Below are 20,397 nucleotides of genomic sequence, written 5' to 3' on the forward strand. Positions count from 1 at the left end.
TCTTTCTCTCTTTCTCTCTTTCTCTCTTTCTCTCTTTCTCTCTTTCTCTCTTTCTCTCTCTCTCTCTTTCTCTCTTTCTTTCTTTCTTTTTCGAGACATGGTTTCTCTGTGTAGCCATGGCTGTCCTGGAACTCACTCTGTAGACCAGGCTGGCCTTTAACTCAAGAGATATACCTGCCTCTGCCTCCTGAGTGCTGGGATTAAAGGCATGTGCCACCCCAACATTCCCCAACAGTTTTTTTCTAATAATAGAATTTTCCAATTGTTATTGACACCTTCAGTTGGCTGGCCTTCAGTTCTTTTTTTCTTTTTTAAAGATTTATTTATTTATTATTTATACAGTAAATAGTAGTCTGTCTGCATATGCTCCTGTAAGCCAGAAAGAGGGCACCAGATCATAGTGTAGATGGTTGTGAGCCACCATGTTGTTGCTGGGAATTGAACTCAGGACCTTTGGAAGAACAGCAAGTGTTCTTAACCTCTGAGCCATCTTTCCAGCCCTCGCCTTCAGTTCTTAGTATTTCTCCTGCCTCAGCCTTCCAGTACTTGGATAGCAAATGTGAGCCACCATGCTGGGCAAAATCAATTGTGCGCCTCTGTGTGCATGTTGGGCTTGATTCCAGGGCTTTGAACATTCTAGGCAAATACTCTCTATCATTGAGTTAGTTGTATGTTTCCCTTCCCCTAAACAAATAACTTTATTTTGAGAGAGCCATAAAATCACACATAGTTTGAGAGGTAAAACAGATATTCTTTGTATACTTTACCTACTTTTCAAATATTAATATCTTAAAAATCTTAGTTAATCGTAACATTGTTAATGTTTACTGATCTTATTCATACTTCTCAAGTTTTTCTTGTAGTGTGTTTAGTTCTTTGCAGTGCTGTAACACAAGTATGTTCTGTCTCTAGAGTCAAGATATAAGACAGTTCTGTATCAACACAATGGAGCCCTGTGTTGCCCTTTTAGAACCACCTCCACCTGTATACTTCCCATCCATCCTCGCTGTTCTCACCTTCCAGCAACCATGACTAGTGTGCATCCTGTTTGTGTGATTTTTAAAGAATATTTACTAAAGAGAATCATAACGTATATGCCTTACAGATTGAATATTCGTCCACATTTTCCCTTGTATCAGTAGTCTGTTCTGTTTTGTTGCAAAGTAATATTCGTCATTACAGACTTAGTAGAATTTGTCTAACCATTTATAGAATAACGATTCTTGGTTGTGTTGATTGGCCAAAATCCTTAATTTTTATTTATTTAAAACATTTTATTAATCATTTGTGTGTGCTTGTAAATGTGTGTGAGTGCATTTATGCCAAGGCACACAGCTAAGAGAACAGTTTGGGGAATTGGTTCTCTTTCTATCGGGGATTATTAAGGGTGGCAAGCACCCTTAGTCACAGAGCCATTTTGCTAGCCCACTAAAGGATTTATTGTGATAAGGCATAAACAAGAGAAATATGTAAATCACTAAATGGAAGAGGAGATACAATGTTTTATTGTTGACTGGCATTAGGAATGAAGAAAATGTTAACAAGCAAAGTAACAATTTTGTTTCAAAATTGCACCTGTTTTTATGGTGTTAGCTCTCTTGATGATTTTTTTTTTTTTTTTTTTAAGACAAAGGTGGGGTGTCTGTTTCTCACATGGTTGTGATTGTCTTGGAACTCACTGTGTAGACCAGGCTGGCCTCAAATTTACAGAGATCCACCTGAGATTACAGCCACAACTTGATTTTAAGCTTTTTCTCCCCCTCTTTTTTCTGTCTGGTAGAGGAAAAATTGGGCATGCTCCAGTGCTAAAATAAAGTGTTGGTAGGTTGGTGACAGCAGTACTCCTGAGGTAGTGTTCTCTGCTTAGTAACTTGCATAGGATCAGTTTGTACTTCACCGGGACTTCTAGCCTTGGTTTCAGAATGATGAAATGTTTCTAAGTGTTTAGTCTGCGTATAAGTCAAGGTACCACATACTTGGAATGAATCCCCTGTGGCCAACATGTGGGTGCAGGGAATCGAACCCAAGTCCTTTGGAAGAGCAACAAGTGCTCTTAATTTGAACCTTCTCTTCAGCTCCTTGGCTTAGTACTTTAATGGAAACCTGGTATAAGTATCACTTTGTAAAATATTTTAATTTCTTCAGTGGATTTGCCTGGCTTGGTTTGTTTGATATAACTTGAAATAACATTTGTTGTATTTTTGCCCCCCCCCCTTTTCTCCACAGTGCTGTTTTTTTTCTAATTATTGTTAAAAATTGATTTAAAAAAAACCTGCAAAACATTTCTTGCCTCTAGTTCATCTAGAGAAAAAGAAGGTAAAATATGCATATTGTATTATGTGAGATTTTGCCTGATTGCTTGCTGAATTTCTTCATTTGGTGCTGTTTGTTCATCTAAATGGTTTAAGAGTTGCCCAGAGCTTTACATCATTTTCTTTCTCTCTTTTGAGTCAGTTTTTCTGTGTAGCCCTGGCTGTCCTGAAACTCACTCTGTAGATTAGGCTGGCCTTGAACTCAGAGATCTGCTTGTCTCTGCCTCTTGGAGTGCTGGGATCAGAGGTGTGTACCACCACTACTCAGCTTTTCATCACTTTCTTGTGATCTAGGTTTAGGATAGGAAAGATATTCTTGAAAGGTGTAGACAAAATTCATACCTTTTAGATTTTAGCTCACTTGGAAAGTGGGACCTCCACAATGCCTGCAGTCAGATACCACCAGGCTGGTTGTTACCCTGTTCATCCTTCTCTTTCACTCTTTATATACTAATGTGAGTTAGGAGAAAATAAAATCTAAGTTAGGAGCACTTGCTACTGTTAATAAATGTTGCATAGAACTTTTAGTCTTAGTGGTTTGTTGTAAGTTTGAAGGATAGAATATTTCTTCCTTAGAAAAAAGGCTAGGAAACCAGTCTTCCTAGTGCATGCATTTACTTTTAGTCCCAGCACTTGGAAAACAGAGGCAGGCAGATCTCTGAGTTGGAGTCGGTTCTCTGCTTCCAACATGTAGGTCCGGGACTCAGGTCATCAGGCTGGGCAGCAGGCAACTTTACCCGCTGAGCTGTCTTGCTGCTCTCATGCAGATAGTTTTATTAGGCAAGCAGACTGAAGTTAAATTAGGGCGCACAGCCAGAGCTAGGAGTGAGCAATCAGACCTTACCTTTCAGGGCAGTTAATCATACTTGTCTAGTGTTTACTGTTGGGGGAGGAAAGAAAAAAGTATCCTTATAAGTAGTGATAATTAGCTTAGTTTTAGTTGTTGATGAAATTCGTATTAGGAATTATTAACAAGTAGATTTCCATATACACAGAAGTTACCTGCCTTTTTAATTTTCCATTTCCCCAAGCTGAAGCTCAAACCCATGGCACATACATGCCAGGCTCAGCGATTATTTAAGTTTTAGTGTGACATTATTTTACTTTTGCAGTATAGGCAGTTACTTTGAAATTGGTTTTCTTTTTCTTTTTGAAATTAGTTTTTTATATTCTTCTCTCTGCACTACATACATGTAAACCAGGGTTGCTTAAACCTTTTCCACTTGTAACCTCCTTTTACCTGAGACATTTTGTATGATTCCATATGGGAGATACATAAAATAGATACTCAGATAATAACTGATTATTAAGACATTTATTTCATTAAAACACTTAGTGTCTGGGGCTGGAGAGATGGCTCAGAGGTTAAGAACATTGGCTGCTCTTCCAAAGGTCCTGACAGTTCCCAACAACCACATGGTGGCTCACAACCATCTATAATGAGATCTGGTCCCCTCTTTTGGAGTACAGGTGTACCTGCAGGCAGAACATTGTATACAAAAGAAATATTTTTTAAAAACTTAATGTCTTATTAGCATATAATAGTTACACAAGATAATGAGTTTTATTTTAACACTTTAAGAAACTTAGCTATTCTTTTTACACGTATTTATTTTGCGTGTTTGGGGCACATATCACAGCATGTAGAGCCAGAGAACATCATTGAGGGAAGATGAAATGCACCCTTCCTTCCCCATGTTGCTTCTTGTCATGTGTTTTATCACAGTGGTAGAGACAGTTACTAAGTCAGCTGTCAGGTTCCTGCTGCTGTGCCTTCCCTGTAGTAATACATTGTAACCTGGACTTGTGAACTAAAATAACCCCCTTCTCTCTCCTAAATTGCTTTTGTCATATTTTATTACAGCAATAGGGAATGGAATTAAGACATACACCAAAGAGATGAATGGGTTTAGAATTAAGTCATGACTGGATTTTTGATACTGCATTTGAGTATCTTGCAATTTTCAGAGTTGTCCCAATCCCAAGCCAAAATCCATCAGATAAATTTTAAAAAAATAAACTCAAGCCAGCAACTCAAAAACAGATTTACAGATCACGCATTTTAAAAGTGTAATTTCTAAGGTACATTAATTTGTTACCTATATGTTGAGAAATATAGTCTTTAGGGCTGGAGAGATGGCTCCGAGGTTAAGAACACAGAGATCCTGAGTTATTTCTAGCAACCACTTGAAGGTTCATCTAGAATGAGATCTGGCGCCCTCTTTAGGCACACAGGCATAATACTGTGTACATAATAAATTTTAAAAAAAGAGCAGAAAACTGTATGTAGACTAAAGATGCTGTGATTTATAGTATAACTAGTCTTGAATCTTGGATGAAATACAAGGCAGTGCTTCATGGTATTGTGTGATTTGATGGTACATGCAGCTCAGCAGGCACATGGTGTGTGTTCAGAACCAAGGCTGCTCCAGGGAATTGTGGAAATATAACACAGGTGAACTGCCAGAAACTCCTTGGATTACATGTTTAATTTTGATTTACTTTTTAGTTTAGTTTTTTTTTTTAAAGATTTTATTTTGTCCTTTTTTTAAAAGAGATTTTATATATTTATTATATATATAAATGTTCTGTCTGCATGTACACCTGCAGCCAGAAGAAAGCACCAGATATCACTATAGATGGTTGTGAGCCACCATGTGGGTGCTAGGAATTGAAGTCAGGACCTCTGGAAGAGCAACCAGTGCTCTCAAACCCTGAGCCATCAATCTAGCCCTTGTTTTGTTTTTTAAAGATTTTATTTTGTCCTTTTTTTTTTCCTTTTTCCAGAGCTGAGGACTGAACCCAGGGCCTTGCACTTGCTAGGCAAGTGCTTTCTACTACTGAGCTAAATCCCCAACCCTTACTTTTTAGTTCTTTCACATTGAGAAGTGTATTTTAAATTTTGTTTTTATTTTGTGTGTATACATGTGTTCCTGGCATGCATGTATATGTACCATGTGTGTGCCTGATTGATTCTCTTAAACTGGGATTATGGATGGTTGTGAGACACCATATGGGTTCTGAGAATTGAACTTGGGTCTTCTGCGAGAGCAACAGGGGCTCTTAGCTGCTGAGCCATCTCTCCAGCCCTGGGAAGTGTTTTTTATTGTTGCTACATTTTTCATTCTTTTCCAGCTCTCACAAGTCAAATTATATATAGCTAATGACACTTACATTAGTGTTTTAAGAGGGTTGGGATCAGTTTAAGAAGGTGTGGTTTAGGCCAGTGAGATGGTTTAGTAGATAAAGGTGCCAGACTTAATGAGAGTTTCATCCCCAGAACACACATTGTGAAAGGAGAAAATGGACTGCAATAAATTTTCCTCTGACCTTCACATGTGTGCTGTGGTGGTGTGTAAACACACACAAAGAAAATAAATTTAAATATGTAAAAATGTGGATTAAAGTATTAAAAAAGGTAGAAATAAAATGTTACCTACTCTAAGGTCAACTCTGTACATTGATTTTAGGCTGAGAGCATAGCTCAGTGATAAGGGCTTGGCTCATGATTACTTACTTTCTGCTTAAGAGTGTACCAGATTGAGCCAGGCCTGTTGGAACACTAGGATTATAAATTCAAGAGCAACCTCAGCTATCTAGCGAGATCCTGTCCACAGAGCAAGAAAGAGTAAAAGACAGTTCAGGGGAAAAGGGAGATGGTTACTGAGTCGGGACAGTTGGAGGAGTAACTTCTAATATTCTGTAACTATGGTTGGCAACAGTTAATTATGTTTCAAAACATCTAGCAGAGGGGATGTTGAATGTTTCCTAAACTAACACATAGCTGTGTGAAGGGATGGATGTACCCCTTAAATTGATCTGGACGTTACATGTTGTACATGTGTTGAAGTATCTCACTCTTTCCCATAAATATGTGAATTAGTATCTGGGCCTGGTAGTGCAGGTTTACAACCTTAGCTACTTTCAGTGTCACACCTGTAATTCTAGTACTAGGAAAGCTGAGGCAGGAGACTAGCAAAATCAAGGACTGTTTGTTACAGAGTGAATTCAGTCAAGGCTTACCTGGGCAGCAGAATGAGACCTGTCTCAAGAAGTAAAAGAAAGGTTGGGCAGGCTCTTAATCCAGCAATTAGGAGGCAGAGGCAGGCGAATTTATTTCTGAGTTGGAGACTGGCCTGGTCTACATAGTTAAGTTCCAGGCTAGCCAAGGCCATGTAATGAGAACTTATTTCAACAAACAAACTAATGAAAAACCACCCACCAACAAAAACAAAAGAAGCATAAAACTAAATGCAGTTTTGGTATAATGTAAATCATATTCTAATATAAAAACAAAATTTTATATGTATAAATAAAAGAAATAAAAGTGTTAATACAGTTAAGTCCTTATTTGCTTTAAAATTTTTGCTCTAAATCCTTTTTTGGATGAGGTGTGTGAAGGAACTTTTTTTTTTTTTCTTTTTTTGGTTTTTAGAGACAGGGTTTCTCTTTAGTGTTGGCTGTCCTGGAACTCACTCAGTGTTTATATTTTTAAATTGACAAAGCATACATATATTTAAAAATGCTATATTATGTTTGAATGAAATTTTTTTTAAAAAAAATGCCTTTTGGGACTGGAGAGATGGCTCATCAGTTAAAAAGCACTTATTTCTCTTGCAAGGGGATCTGGGCTTACCTCCCAGCACCCATATGTTGACACAACCATTCTTAACTCTGATACCTTTTGATTTCCATGAGTACCAGAAGGTCAGTGAGTTGTACATACATATATGCAGGCAAAACACTAGTGTAGGAAATAAAATCAAAATCTAAGGCAATTTAAAATATTTTGGTTAAGGCATACTGGCACACATATACACACATGGTTGATTATTTGAGGAGGATAGAAAATTTTAACTAAATAATAACTATAGTTCAGTTCTCTCTTCCCCACCCTCCCCTAAGACAGGGTTTCCCTGAGCCCTGACTGTTCTTTTACTTGCTCTGTAGACCAGGCCGGCCTCGAACTCCACTTCTACCTTCTGAATGCTGAGATAAAGGCGAGCACCACTATACCTGGTTCAGTTTTCAATAGTAATAGATACTACAGTGTTCTTACAACAGCAGACAAAAGCTTTCTGTTCCATTCTGTGGGTATTGCAGTCATACAGTCCAGGTTCATCTGTGGGGCTAACATAAACTCATTATTTGATAATAGAACTGCCAACTGCTATCAGTGAAGCACTGACTACAGTTTTCCAGACACTTGGCACCCTGCAGGATTGGAGAACTGAGTGTTGCTAACCATACGGTCTCACCTGGATGGTTTAACCTCTTTTTAGTCTACCATCTTATTTCCTTTAATATTTCTGCTTCTGAGAATGTATGTATGGTAGAGGATTGATTCAAATATGTTTTGTTGTTGTTGTTCATAAATGTGTGTTTGGTCATAAAAAGTCCATGAGAGAGCATACACAAAGAACTGCATGTTGGAAAGTTTCTCTTTGAGGAAACCGAATGGTTCCTTCTTAACATTTTTTTCTCTTTTGGTTGGGGTCCTCTAATACTGATTAAACTTTCATTGATCAGTATTTCCAACCCATTTCTTTCTTCCTTCATGATTTTAATTTTTCTCCAGTGTAATTTGTGACCATTTGATATATACTTAGCCATATACTTGCCACATATCTTATGCAATTGAAATGTGGGTTTTATGATAGGAACTTTGTTTTATTAATTGCTATGTTCATATTGGCTAATGTGCTGTAGTGCTAAATAAATATTTGTTGCATAAAACAAGTATTAAAATAGCAATCACAGAGCAAGAGAGAAAGCTTTCATGTATTCATTTGCATGAGTATTTTTGGAGAAGATAGTTAAGCTGGGCCCTTGCCATTATAGACTATATTATTATACAGGGTAATTGTGGGATATTGGGCAGAGCCTCTGTTATTTGTTTGGTAAGACATTGGAAATTGCATTTATAAATGAATCATGGTATTAGTTCATTTGCTTGGCCTCTTGTTAAAATAGCATAATGAAAGGAAACCTTTGTTTCATTTTTGCTTGTTTTACATTAGAGAAAAAAAAACTGATAAAGTTAAAGGAGTTTGTCAGGTGCCTATGATTAGTCTCTAAAGCAGGGGTTCTCAGCCAGTGGGTCACTATCCCTTTGAGGGTCGAACAACCCTTTCACAGGGCCATCTAAGACCGTTGGAAAACACAGATTTACATTATGATCCATAACAGTATCAAATTACAGTTATGAAGTAGCAATAAATAATTTTGTGGTTGGGGTCACTATTACATGAAGAACCGTTCTAAAGGGTTGCAGCATTAGGAAGGTTGAGAACCACTGCTCTAAAGGGTAAGACTGCTGTTTTTATAAAGCTCTGCAAGTGATTTTTATACTGCTCAAGTGGGGGCCACTCTAATATATATAACTATATTAGTTATTTATGTATGTATAATACTATAACCGTAAGTATAAATGTTAAAATATGTTAGGGTGTGTTTTAAAGTTTTTTAAGTTTTTGGTTTTTTGAGACAGTTTCTCTTTGTAGTCCTGGCTGTCCTGGAACTTGGTCTGTAGACTAGGCTGGCCTCAAACTCACAGAGATCCTGCCTGCTTCAACCTCCTTGCTTCCCTAAGCGCTGGGATTAAAGGTGTGTGCCCACCACTGCCTGGCTTAAAATGTTATATTTCCTTTGTGATTGTTTTTCAGAAAATTTAACAAGTAGAGGTTTTAGGATTGATCAAAGTATGCTGCTGTGAAGTTGGTGTAGGAAAGAGGAGGGGCAGTTTTCATAACTTAGTACTGAGTTGAGCCAGTCTTTAGCACTCACCTTTAATTACTGCTCTTTCTTTGTAGAGTCTTTAGTTGATGAGTGAAGACTGATTCTTAGTAAAGTTTGACCTGAAAAGAATGTCATTTTGTAGTTCTGATGTTAAAAAAGTGCAAGAGATTTTGAGAGTGCAAGTTCTTAGTGCATGTAAGGATGTGGAGCAAACTTAATGCTGTTGTTGTCATCTGGCCTTTAGGGAATAGCAAGTGTACACTTAGATATCTAAACTCTAAGCATGCTTTGCCTGTCATATAAACTTGTATTAAAGCTGTGACTTCAAAAAGAAAAAAAAAGTTCAGGCCAATGGTAGTGACACAGTCATGGTATTTTGGGAAGCAGAGGGAGGATTGAGAGTTGCAGGCCACCCTGAGATAGTTCAGAGTTATTCTAAGTTACTTATGAGATCCTTTCTCTAAAAGCCAAAGGTTAGGGGTATAACATTATACTCAGGGTTAGAGAACTACTTCATAGTCAACAGGGCCATGGTTTCAGTCTCTAGCCCCACCTCCTTATCCTCTTCCAAAACAAAAACAAACAAACCAGAAGCAAAAATTTGTTATGTGTAGTTGCTTTTTTTCTCCTTATTAAAATAGGAATTATATTGCTTGCTTCTCTTAAAACAATTCCTTAATTTGAAATTTTCGTGTAGTCCTGACATATAACTGACTTTACTATGTAGCCCCAGTCAGCCTCTTCCTCAAATCTGCCTGCCTTTACCTGTTGAGTGCTGGGATTAAAGGTGTGCCGTCACGCCTAGCCAGCTTTGCTTCTTATTTTAAAGTAAAACAAAAATTGTGCAAAAATAAATGATGGAGCTGGTGTATTTTAAACTTTGGTTTTATTTTATTTTATTGGTTTTTGAGACAGGGTTTCTTGGTAGCCCTACTGTCTTGGAAACTCTTTGTAGACCAGGCTGGTTTAGGACTCAGAGATCCACCTCCCTCTGCCTCCCCAGTACCGGGATTAAAGGTTTTGCACCACTGCTCGCTCAGTGTTTAGTTTCTGATTTTTTTTTTTTAAGATTTATTTATTTTGTTTATGAATGCTCTGTTTTCATGAACACCAAGAAAGGGGAATCAGATTCCATTACAGATGGTTATGAGCCATGATGTGGTTGCTGAACTCAGACCTCTGGAAGAACAGCCAGAGCTCGTAATTACTGAGGCATCTCTCCAGTCCCTGGTTCTGATTTAAAAAAAAAAAAGATTGATTTTATGTGTATGAATGTTTTGCCTGTATATATATGTGTACACCCATGTGCATGGCTAGTGCCCACAAAAACCAGAAGAGGGCATTGAATTCCCTAGAACTGGAGCTTCAGATGGGTTGTAAGCTACCATGTAGATGCTGGGAATTGAAGAAAGAATCCTGGTCTTTTGTAAGAAAAGCCAGTGCTCTTAGTTGCTGAATTTGGTTTTTGAGAAAGTTTTCTGTAGCTCATGCTGGTCTGGAACTCACCATTTAGCCCAGGCTGGCATCAGATTTGCAGCAATCAAGCTTCATTTTTCTGAGGGCTATAGTTACAGGTGTGTGCCACCATTCCTGACTAAGGAACTCCCCCAGTCCCTGCATATCCCATATTGTGTTAGTATAAAATGAACAGAACTTTAGTTGAGGTAATTTGGAATATCTGTTAGATTTCCCAAGGAAACTGTAAAGGTGTTTGAGGGTTTTTTTTTTTTTTTTTTTTTTTTTTTTTTTTAGGTTTTCTCTGGTTTGGATAAAGGTGAAATGAAAGTGTGCATTTATAAAGTCAGAGCTGGGAGTTGGGGAGCATACTCTTAGGATGGATTTTCAATTTTCACACGTGTTGCTGTACCAAATAATAACAATCTTTGCTCCCTTCTCCATGATCCACTTAAAATGGTACTGTTTGTATTTTAGAGAGATTTCATTGGCTATTACAAGATCTCCGTTGAGTATCAATGTTTGAGGACTGCATCAAAATGACGACTTGAGTAAATTGTAGTATTTGTTGAATATGTTTTGAGCCAGAATGATAGTTTTGTTTGTTTTTCTTTCTATGTGTTGATGGATCTTCCTTTAGAAAATTTCAAGATCCGGTGGTGGTGGCAGCACTCACCTTTAATCCCAATACTTGAGTTGAGGCTCTCCTGGTCTACAGAGTTCCAAGACAGCCAAAACTATACACAAAGAAACCCTGCCTTGAAAAAACAAGAAACAAAACAAAAAAACCCCAAAACAACAAAAACGTAAGATAGGTAGTACTTACAATTACATTGTTAAAAGGATCTTTTTGATTGCTTTGTATATAAAGAGTTTATCTGTATCAGGGCATACATGTTCCTAAAAGACATTGCATTGTGAAAAAGTTTGTAGTAAAAACAAAATGTATATGGGGCAGATAGGCCTAGCACGGCATCACAAAGGGAAGCAAGGTGGTACCTGTCTATGATCTTAGCAATTCACTCTGGAAGCCAAGTTTCTGACTAGCCTGGGCTATATTTAAAAAAGAAAAAAGCCCTATCTCAAAAATCAAACCCCCACAAAACAGCAAAATGGGACTTTTAATAAAAATAGCATATGGGGCCTGGAGAGATAGCTTAGCTTTTAAGATGCTTATTGCTCTGTCAGTGAACCTGAATTCGCATCTGAGTACCCATTTCAGGTAGTTAACAAAATACCTGTAACTCCAAGGAACCATACAACAATCGTACAAGTCTTTTAGAAGGGTAGCATAGGGGCTGGAGAGATGGCTCAGTAGTGAAGAGCACTGTCTGCTTTTCCAGAGGTTCTGAGTTCAGTTCCCAGCACCCACATGGTGGCTCACAACATCTATACTGAGATCTGATGCCCTCTCCTGGCCTGCAAGTGACCTACAGATAGAGCACTCCTGCATGTAAAATACATAATTCTGAAAAAAAAAGGTAGCACAGATTTACAAGAATTAACAGCTACATAAATACTGTATGCATTTGGTGTATTTTTCCTGGAAAAACACTTGAAGCTAGATTGTTTCAGAAATGAGCATTTGAAGGCTTATAGTTTGCTAATTACTGTGAAGTAGGTTTTTTGAAATCTAATACAAGGCAGTATCAGATGTGGGTAGGTGTGGCGTAGTTTGGCTCAGAGCTCACAGGGAGAACTGAGGTACTTAGTAGTTTGATATCTTTGCAGCAGTGTCCTGTTCATATCCACAGGACTTGTTTCAGCTGATTGTTTTCTATGTTTACTTAGTTTTCTGGCAGTTGAAATCCTACAGAAGCAAACAGGAAATTTTAAGAGATTAAAATATTCCCTACTATATAACTTCCATTGGAGCAAATGTGTATATTTAAAACAAGTATTACTGCGGAGCTTTCTGTTTCCTACCTAACAGCGTTGTAAAGACCATGGCCTTTGTGTGGGCTCTTTCTAAGCTGGGCCTTGGCCCTTTTACATAACACTTGAGTCACCTTCATGTTTGATATTTTAGTTGCCACTGCCTGTGTAGGATAAGGCAATTCTCTCACTCTCACCTTGTCACCCTCCATCTCTCCTGAGGTTTAGGAAGTTTTCTTTTCCCTTTTTCTTTCTTTTTTTGTTTTTTTGAGAAGAGGTTTCTCTGTATAGCCTTAGTTTCCTGGACTCACTTTGTAGACCAGGCTGGCCTTGAACTCAGAGATCTGCCTGACTGCCTCCCTGAGTGCTAGGATTACAGGTGTGTGCCACCATGCCGGGCTGGAAGTTTTCAAAGGCTGGCAAAAGGTACTTTTGTTGAGCATTAGGGTGTCCAATGGGTTGCCACTGGGGGTCATTTTTCACTTTCTTCTGTATTTACATGTGACTTAAAGAGTTGTGTGTGTGTGTGTGTGTGTGTGTGTGTGTGTTTGTGTTTGTGTGTTATGTGTCAGAATACAGATTTATGTTTTAATTCAAGAAATTTTCTCAAATTATGGCTTGCTATGATGACCATCTTATTGTTTCATTTTGGGTGTTCATCCAACTCCCCCTCCCCGTTTTGTGCATGTGCCCACTTTGTGTGTGACTACAGGTCAGAAGACAACCTGTGGGAATTGGTTCTGTCCTCCCACTATGTGGTTCTCTGGAATTGAATTTAGAATGTCAGGCTTGGTTGAATTACCTTTTTCCCTTTTGCCACCAAACTTTCCATTTTATTATTTGTTTGCTTGTTTGTTTATTGATTTTTGAGGCAAGAGTTTCTCTTTAGTCCTGGCTGACCTGGAATGTGCTTTATAGACTAGGCTGGCCTTGAACTCAGGGATCCACCTGTCTCTGCCTCCAACTCCTGAGTGCTGGGATCAAAGGCAGCTGTGGCCCGACCCTTATGCCTTCCTTTTTAGTTTTTCTACACAGGGTTCCTATGTGTAGGCCTGGCTGACCTAGAACTCGATTTGTAGACCAGACTGTCCTCGTACTCAGAGATCCTCTTGACATTGTCTCCTTAGTGTTGGGATTAAATGTGTGTGGGCCTCGTATGCCCTGCTCAAGCCTTTTTTTTTTTTGGTTTGTTTTAAAAGTACCTCCTTTTCTCTCCAAAGCTGTGTGCCGCTAAAAAACTGTGTCCTTTATCTTAACAGAAGTTGAAAGTCCTTTGTGACTCCCCAGTAGCTAAAGCTAACACAATTGTGTATCAGATCTGCTGTCATTCTTCCCCTCTGATAGGGCCCCCTCTCTTTAAGGGCCTTGAACTCACCCTTCCTTTTGCTTTGGCCGTCATGGAACTCTCTAGACCAGACAGACCTTGAACTGAGAGATCTGCCTGCCTTTGCCTCCTGAGCACTGGGATAAAGGCATGCTCTACCATCACTTGACTTTTTTTTAATTTTTTTTTTTTTTTTTTTTTTTTTGTTTTCTCTGTGTAACTCACCATCTCATTGACTGAGATTTATATTCTTCCCCCCAGAGAGTGGGCAGTCTGGGTCTATGCTAAATCTGCTAGTGTTAATGAAGATTTCTGCTGGGTGTTTTTGGTGCCTAACCATCTGTAGTTATTAGGTTTGTGCTGTAGCTGTTCCTTCCCTGGCTTAAGTCAAGTCTGGTGTGAGCCTGCCTCTACTTCATCTGTAACCAAAGATTCCTACAGACAACCACCACTCCTCCATCAAGGTCATCCCTCCCACCTCAGTCAGGGTTTCTGTGTAGCCTTGGCTGTCCTAGACTCACTTTGTAGACTAGGCTAGCCTCGAACTCACAGAGATCTGCCTATCTCTGCCTCCCAGAGCGCTGGGATTATAGGTGTGCGCTGCTGTGGCTGTGGCTGGCTCTATGGACAGATCTAAAGTTTGTATCTATTAACAACTCTGTAATCCCTTCCCTAAAGATTCTAGCTATTCATCATTTTCTTTCTCTATGGCTGCTCAGATTATAAGACTGCTAAACTGTTTCTCCATCCCCAATCTGCAGTCTGGATAATGCCTTTAGGCAGGAATAGGGATTCTCTCACTTCTGAGACCACAGTTTTGGGTTGCTTTTTGTCCAACAGCTGCTAACAGATGTTTTCGTATTTCTGTACACTTTTATGTGTAACATGTGTCTGAGCTGATGGCAGTTGTTCATATACATTTGGAGGTAGATGTCTCAGAGTGGATAGATGCCAGAGATGAGATTTTATTGTCTACTAGAATAGTTCATTCTGTTTTATTATATCTTATTTTGCTTCATTTTTTTCTGTAGTATAGAATTAATATTTAAAATCCTAATTAGTGATACCTATAATGTAATTTTTAATTTTGAACTAACATATAGGAAAGAGAACAAATGGAGCATGACATTCATTTCATTCTAAGGAAATCCTTATTCCCAGTTTTGAAATTTCAAGAATTCCTGAAACAGTGGTTTCTGTGTAAGGAATTGCAAACTCATTTTTAAAATTTAACACAGTGATTTATTGTGGAAAATTAAGTATGTCAGGTTACATTTCCATTTTATAAAAATCCATGCTAGAGAGATTGTTCAGCAGTTATGAGCACTTGCTGTTCTTCCAGAAGACCCAGGTTTGGTTTTCATCACCCACATGGTGGCTTATAGCCGTTTGTAACTCCAGTTTTAGGGGAATCCATTTTCCTCTGATAGTTTCTGTGGGCACTACCCAAACAAATAGTACAGACATATAGTCAGGTAAAACACCACACATGCATGAAGTAAATTTTTAAAAAGAGTATGACCAGGGGCTTGGATATGGTGGCACACTTCAATCCAGGGAAAGGGAGCAGGAAATCAAGTTGTCCTTGGCTTCATAGTAAGTGTGAGGCTAGCTTGGGCTAAATGAGCCCTTGTCTTAACTGGTCAGAAGAAGGTACCATATTCCCTGGACCTAGAGTCACAGATGGTTGTGAGCCATCAAGTTGGTTCTGGAAATTTAACTTGAGTCCTGGAAGAGCATCAAGTGTTCTTGAATGCTGAGCCATCTCTCCATCTCTGTTATTAGTAATGTTTAAGAACATTTCTGTGTGTAGTTAAGAGAACTGTCAGCGGATGATCAGAAAGCCTAGATTGTAGTCTAAATTTTGTTACTAACTAGATATGAAGTCACAGGCAACTTGCTTGTCTTCTGAATCTTAGGAGTGTGAAATTAGGACTGATCTTTTGTGCTTCTGAGCTTACTTCATAAGATTTTGCTTGGTTTGTTTTAAGTCAGAATCTCATGTTGAACTCACAGAGTAGCTAAGGATGAACTTTTAACTCCAGGTTTTTCTGTCTCTGCCTCCAAACAAGGTTTTTCTATGTAGGTCCTGGCTTTCCTGGTACTCTGTAGACCAGGCTGGCCTCAAGCTCAGCTGGGATTAAAGGCATGCATCACTACCAACCCTGGCTAATGCCATTTTAATTTGAATTCCTTAAAAAAAAAAAGTGATATTATAAACAGATAAAAGATTTCTAGTTAGACCATGAAAGGAAAAAAAAAAAAAGCTTAATCCTGAATATTTTAAATACAGCTGTGCAAAATAAAGTCACACTTGTGTCAAGTAAGAATATCAATATCTCTTACATATCCTGGTATGGATTGTATATGCAGGTGGAGTTTTCTGTTGGCTCGGGCCAAAAGTAAATCTCTGGGGAGTAAACTGGTCATAGTTTCTCATACTAAGGGTGTAGCAGTGGAAAACACTACTTTCAGTAGTGGAGAATGAAAGAAAATTTTGGAAGAGAAATACATTAGAAGAGAAGAAAGTGAGTACAGAGTTCATTCCTGAGAGCTAAGCCTTTTGGGGGAGTTCTCTGCTCTGCAAGCTGAGTGAGCTGCCACAGAGGCTTGGAACCACAGCTTAAGGCCGGAAATTTCTGCTGTATTCTTACTAACATTATTTAAAGAGAGAACAAAAGCGGGGGCTGGAGAGATGGCTCAGAGGTTAAGAGCACTGCTTGATCTTCCAGAGGTCCTGAGTTCAATTCCCAGCAACCACATAGTGGCTCATAACCATCTATAGTGAAATCTAGTGCCCCCTTCTGGCATTCAGCTGTACATGCAGACAGAACATTGTATCTATAATGAAATAAATAACTCTTGAAAAAAAAAAGAGAGAGAGAGAGAACAAAAGCATTGTGCTGCATTTGGATGAGCAGAGATAGGGTTGATGCTGGGAAGATACTTAACCCGAGCAGTGATAAGCTATTTTAAAAATACTCTCTCTTGTATCTCATATTGTTTTCTTAGAGTCAGAAGTTTTTCATTGTATGTCTAGAAACTCAGAGCAGGTGTCATGGACTATGTGCTTAAGACTTGGGTAAAGGGGAACAACTTTTGTGTCATAATTGCAGTGTCCCAAGAAGTAGAAACCTGGTCTGAGCTGTATACCTGGGTGGGTCACACAGAGATAGTTTTATCATTTGCATCCTGTCCACCAGTGGACTGGGACAAAGGCAGGCTTAGTGCCTGCCTCCTGTAGCTTATTTTTTATTTATTTTATTTTATCTGTTGCTTTTAATACTAATCACCAATCTTAATCTGTATATATCTTTTTCTGTTTTTACCTTTTGTTAGCAACTATTTTAGTGTGCACTCTACTGCTGTTCTTTACCTCCCTTTCAAATTATTGAAGTTGAAGGGATAAACTTTTAATTTTTACTGTATTTTCATAGTACACTATGTTGGTTGTGGTTGTGTCAGAACATAATATTGTATCCTCAGAGTAATACTAGAGATCAAGCTCACTGACTGTGAGCTGCACCTCCAGTCTAGGCAGGAGAAACTCCGCCTTACTATAATCTAGTTCCTCTTGAAATTGCCAACACTCCACTGAAACAACAATGTGATTAAGTAAAAAATCCAGCTAACCACCAAATCTGACTTTAGAGATTCATGAAACATGGAAAATCAGGAGAACACAAGTCTTCACAATTGCTAATTGTACAATAGTGTACTGCATGAGAGTAAGATGGAGTCCTAAATAATTCAGAAAGTTTTAAGATTAGTCAGTGAAATCAAAAAATACATGAATAAATTTTTGAACAAACTCAAAGAGAACAGAAGCAGACAGATGAAACATAATATGAAAGGGAAATTTAACAGGGTTACTGAAAAAATTGGAAGTTTGGAAATGAAAAAGTGAGTAAAAGAATTCTGGAAGGCCTTACTAATAGAGTAAGTGGGTTAAGAATATGAGGGCATGCAAAATGTCATGGCAACATGCCTTTTATCCTATCACTCGGGAGGCAGAGGCAGCTAGATCTCCGCGTTTGAGACCAGCCTGGTCTTTTTTTTTTTTTTTTTTTTTTTTTTTATGATTACATTTTAATAAAAAATAGTAAAAGCCAAATTGCAGCCAATTGTTAAAGTTCTTTTTTAAAAAGATTATTTTTAATGGTCCAACAAAATCAGTTAGAAGCTTTCATCTGAACAGATGCTCCTGTAGCTTTTCCCACAAAATGCTCATAAAAAGTCTAAAACGTCGGATGAGACACCGAATGGGCCCTCTCTTTCATGCCTGTGCTTGTAATTCCCAAGTGCTCAACATCTAGAATTTTCACTTCTGGGTAAGAGAAAAGGCATTCTGGTTCATCAGCTCCCCTACTCGCTCCTGGAGGACATTAACCAGCTCTGCGATGACAAAGACGTGTGTCATCGATGTCCTGAATGATGAACTTCTTCCCCAAGGCATTGGACTCATCCAAGTACAGCAAGAACTGCTTTATGGCGGGATGGCATTCAATAAGCACTCTTTGCAAGACGTTGACCATCTTTTCCCAGGCAGAAGGCATGGATGATTTCAAGAATGCTAGGAACCGTCCTCCAGCCTGGTCTTAATAGTGAGTTCCAGGACAGCCAGGCTACACAGAAAAACCCTGTCTCCCAAAAAAAGCATAGCAAAATAAAAGCATACCAGGGCTTGAAGACAATTAGAACAGTTAGGCAATGGCACATAGATAGTACAGACAAAATATACTAGATATGTGGGATACATCTGTGCAGCAGGTGCATAGACGAGAGAAGTTCAAGCTAAAGGCATAGGACACATATTCAGTAAAACCACAGTGGGGCATTTCTAAAACCCAGGGAAAGATACTGAAACAGACAAGACCTGTAGAGTCTCCTTATGTCATATTGTAAGCATTCTGAACAGACTAAGCATACAGAACCAAAGAAGGGTGAAAGCTGCAAGAGAAAGGCTTCAAGTCATACATAATGACAAATCCGTCAAGAGTAACAGTGGGCTTCTTGACAGAAGCTCTGGAAATCCAGAGGGCACAAACTAATATATTTCAATAGTCTAAAAGACAATAGCCACTGGTCTAGATAAGTATGTCCAGCAGAGTCATCCTTCCATAATTGAAGAAGAAAGTAATACTTTCCATGATAAACACAAACTAAGAGAATTTAAGACCATTTTTAGTGGCACCACAGAAAATATTTAAAGGAACCCTAAACATAGAAAGAAAAACACATCCTGGAGAACACAAGAAAAATAAATAAAGGGCTGTTAAGAGCTGAGAAATAAGCAGGTGAGGATTAGGAAAATACCAGACACTACAAAAGCAACACAGTGGTAGGAATGAATACATAGCTCTGAAAGTTAATGGTCTCAATTTTCTTATCTCAAGGCACAGATTAGCAGACCATATTATAAGACAGAGTCCTTCTATTTGTTGCCTAAAAGAACTCTTACTGGAAAGGAGAAACACTGTCTTAGTGTGAAAAGATGGAAAAGGATATTTCAAGAAATGAAACTAGGAATTAAGCAGTTGTAGCAGTATTTATTTCTGACAATATAGACTTGAATTCAAAAATCTTTTTTCCTGTGATTTTTCCCCCCTTTCTTCTGCCCCTTCCCTAACTCCATCTTTCCTCTTCTACAACATCACCTCTATGATATGCTGTGGTCTGTCCCTTCCCCACTCTTTTTTTCCCCCACCTTCTCCCTCTCATATATGCCAGTATGTTATAGTGTAGTTTTTTTGTTTTCGTTTTTTTTTCCGCTCTAGTAATTTTGTGTGTACTTATTTGGTCCATTACATTTAGGACTACTTTGGTTAGGAAAGTGTAATTTTGAAACATAATTCTTACTTTCTTTTCTTTTTTTTTTTTTTTTTTTTTTTTTTTTGATGTTTGTTTGGTTTTTTTGAGACAGGGTCTTACTATGTAGACCATGTTGACCTGTCAAAGATCTACCTGCTTCTGCCTCCTGAGTGCTGGGATTAAGACACAGATGTGCATCATACCCCCTATTTTGTAGCTTTTTAAGTATATTTTTATTTTTCCTATAACTCAGTTACTAGATTTTAAGAAATGAGCTTATGATTTTTCAAATCTGTATCTTCTACTTTGTTCTGCTTTTAATTTTTTGTATTTAAGCCTTTCAGTTTTTGTTGGCTGAAGAACCTAGAGCTTTGGGTGTATTAGGCAAGTGCTCTGCCACTTGACTACATCCTTATTCTTTTTGGTGACTATTTAGGGGGACTTAGAGAATCTGAAAATAACATTCTGCTTAGTGGTATAAAAATTTAATAATGAACTTGGAAAGTTTCTTCATTTATTGGTAAACTGACATACTTTCTTGTTTTAACAGAGATGTTACGAACATAAACAGTATAGAAATGGATTGAAGTTCTGTAAACAAATCCTTTCCAATCCCAAATTTGCAGAGCATGGAGGTAAGAACAAACACTATGTACCTCTAAGTACATTTGGCTTTCCTGAAACTCTTGTTAAGCAGCTGTCTTTATTTTCCAAATGAACCTCTAATGCCTACGAAAAGATAAAATTTAATAATGAATTTGAGTTAAATACTAAGAAAATGATAGCATATTCAATTTAAGTTTTGGTTTCTTCTGTATTAGCTCTTCTGAAAGGCAGAAGAGCTCATTCAGGCTGGATGCTTGTTTGAGTTAAAGTGTAAGA

The 20,397-nt window shown here is 38.2% G+C and overlaps 1 protein-coding gene and 1 pseudogene across 1 annotated transcript in view; one reads left to right on the plus strand and one right to left on the minus strand.

The window, feature by feature from the left end:
• The window catches only part of Naa15 (N-alpha-acetyltransferase 15, NatA auxiliary subunit), a 69,016-nt gene that overhangs the window by 3,549 nt on the left and 45,070 nt on the right, over window positions 1–20,397 (plus strand). Inside the window, exon 2 of the mRNA XM_055596788.1 lies at window positions 20,066–20,150. Coding sequence (XP_055452763.1) covers window positions 20,066–20,150 — 85 coding nt within the window. The remainder of the gene's footprint in view (window positions 1–20,065; window positions 20,151–20,397) is intronic.
• Window positions 17,933–18,283, minus strand: LOC129668710 (general transcription factor IIH subunit 5-like; annotated as a pseudogene).

This window comes from Psammomys obesus, unplaced genomic scaffold (genome assembly GCF_907164565.1).
Source record: "Psammomys obesus unplaced genomic scaffold, mPsaObe1.curated_primary_1811, whole genome shotgun sequence".
Classification (NCBI taxonomy): Eukaryota; Metazoa; Chordata; class Mammalia; order Rodentia; family Muridae; genus Psammomys; species Psammomys obesus.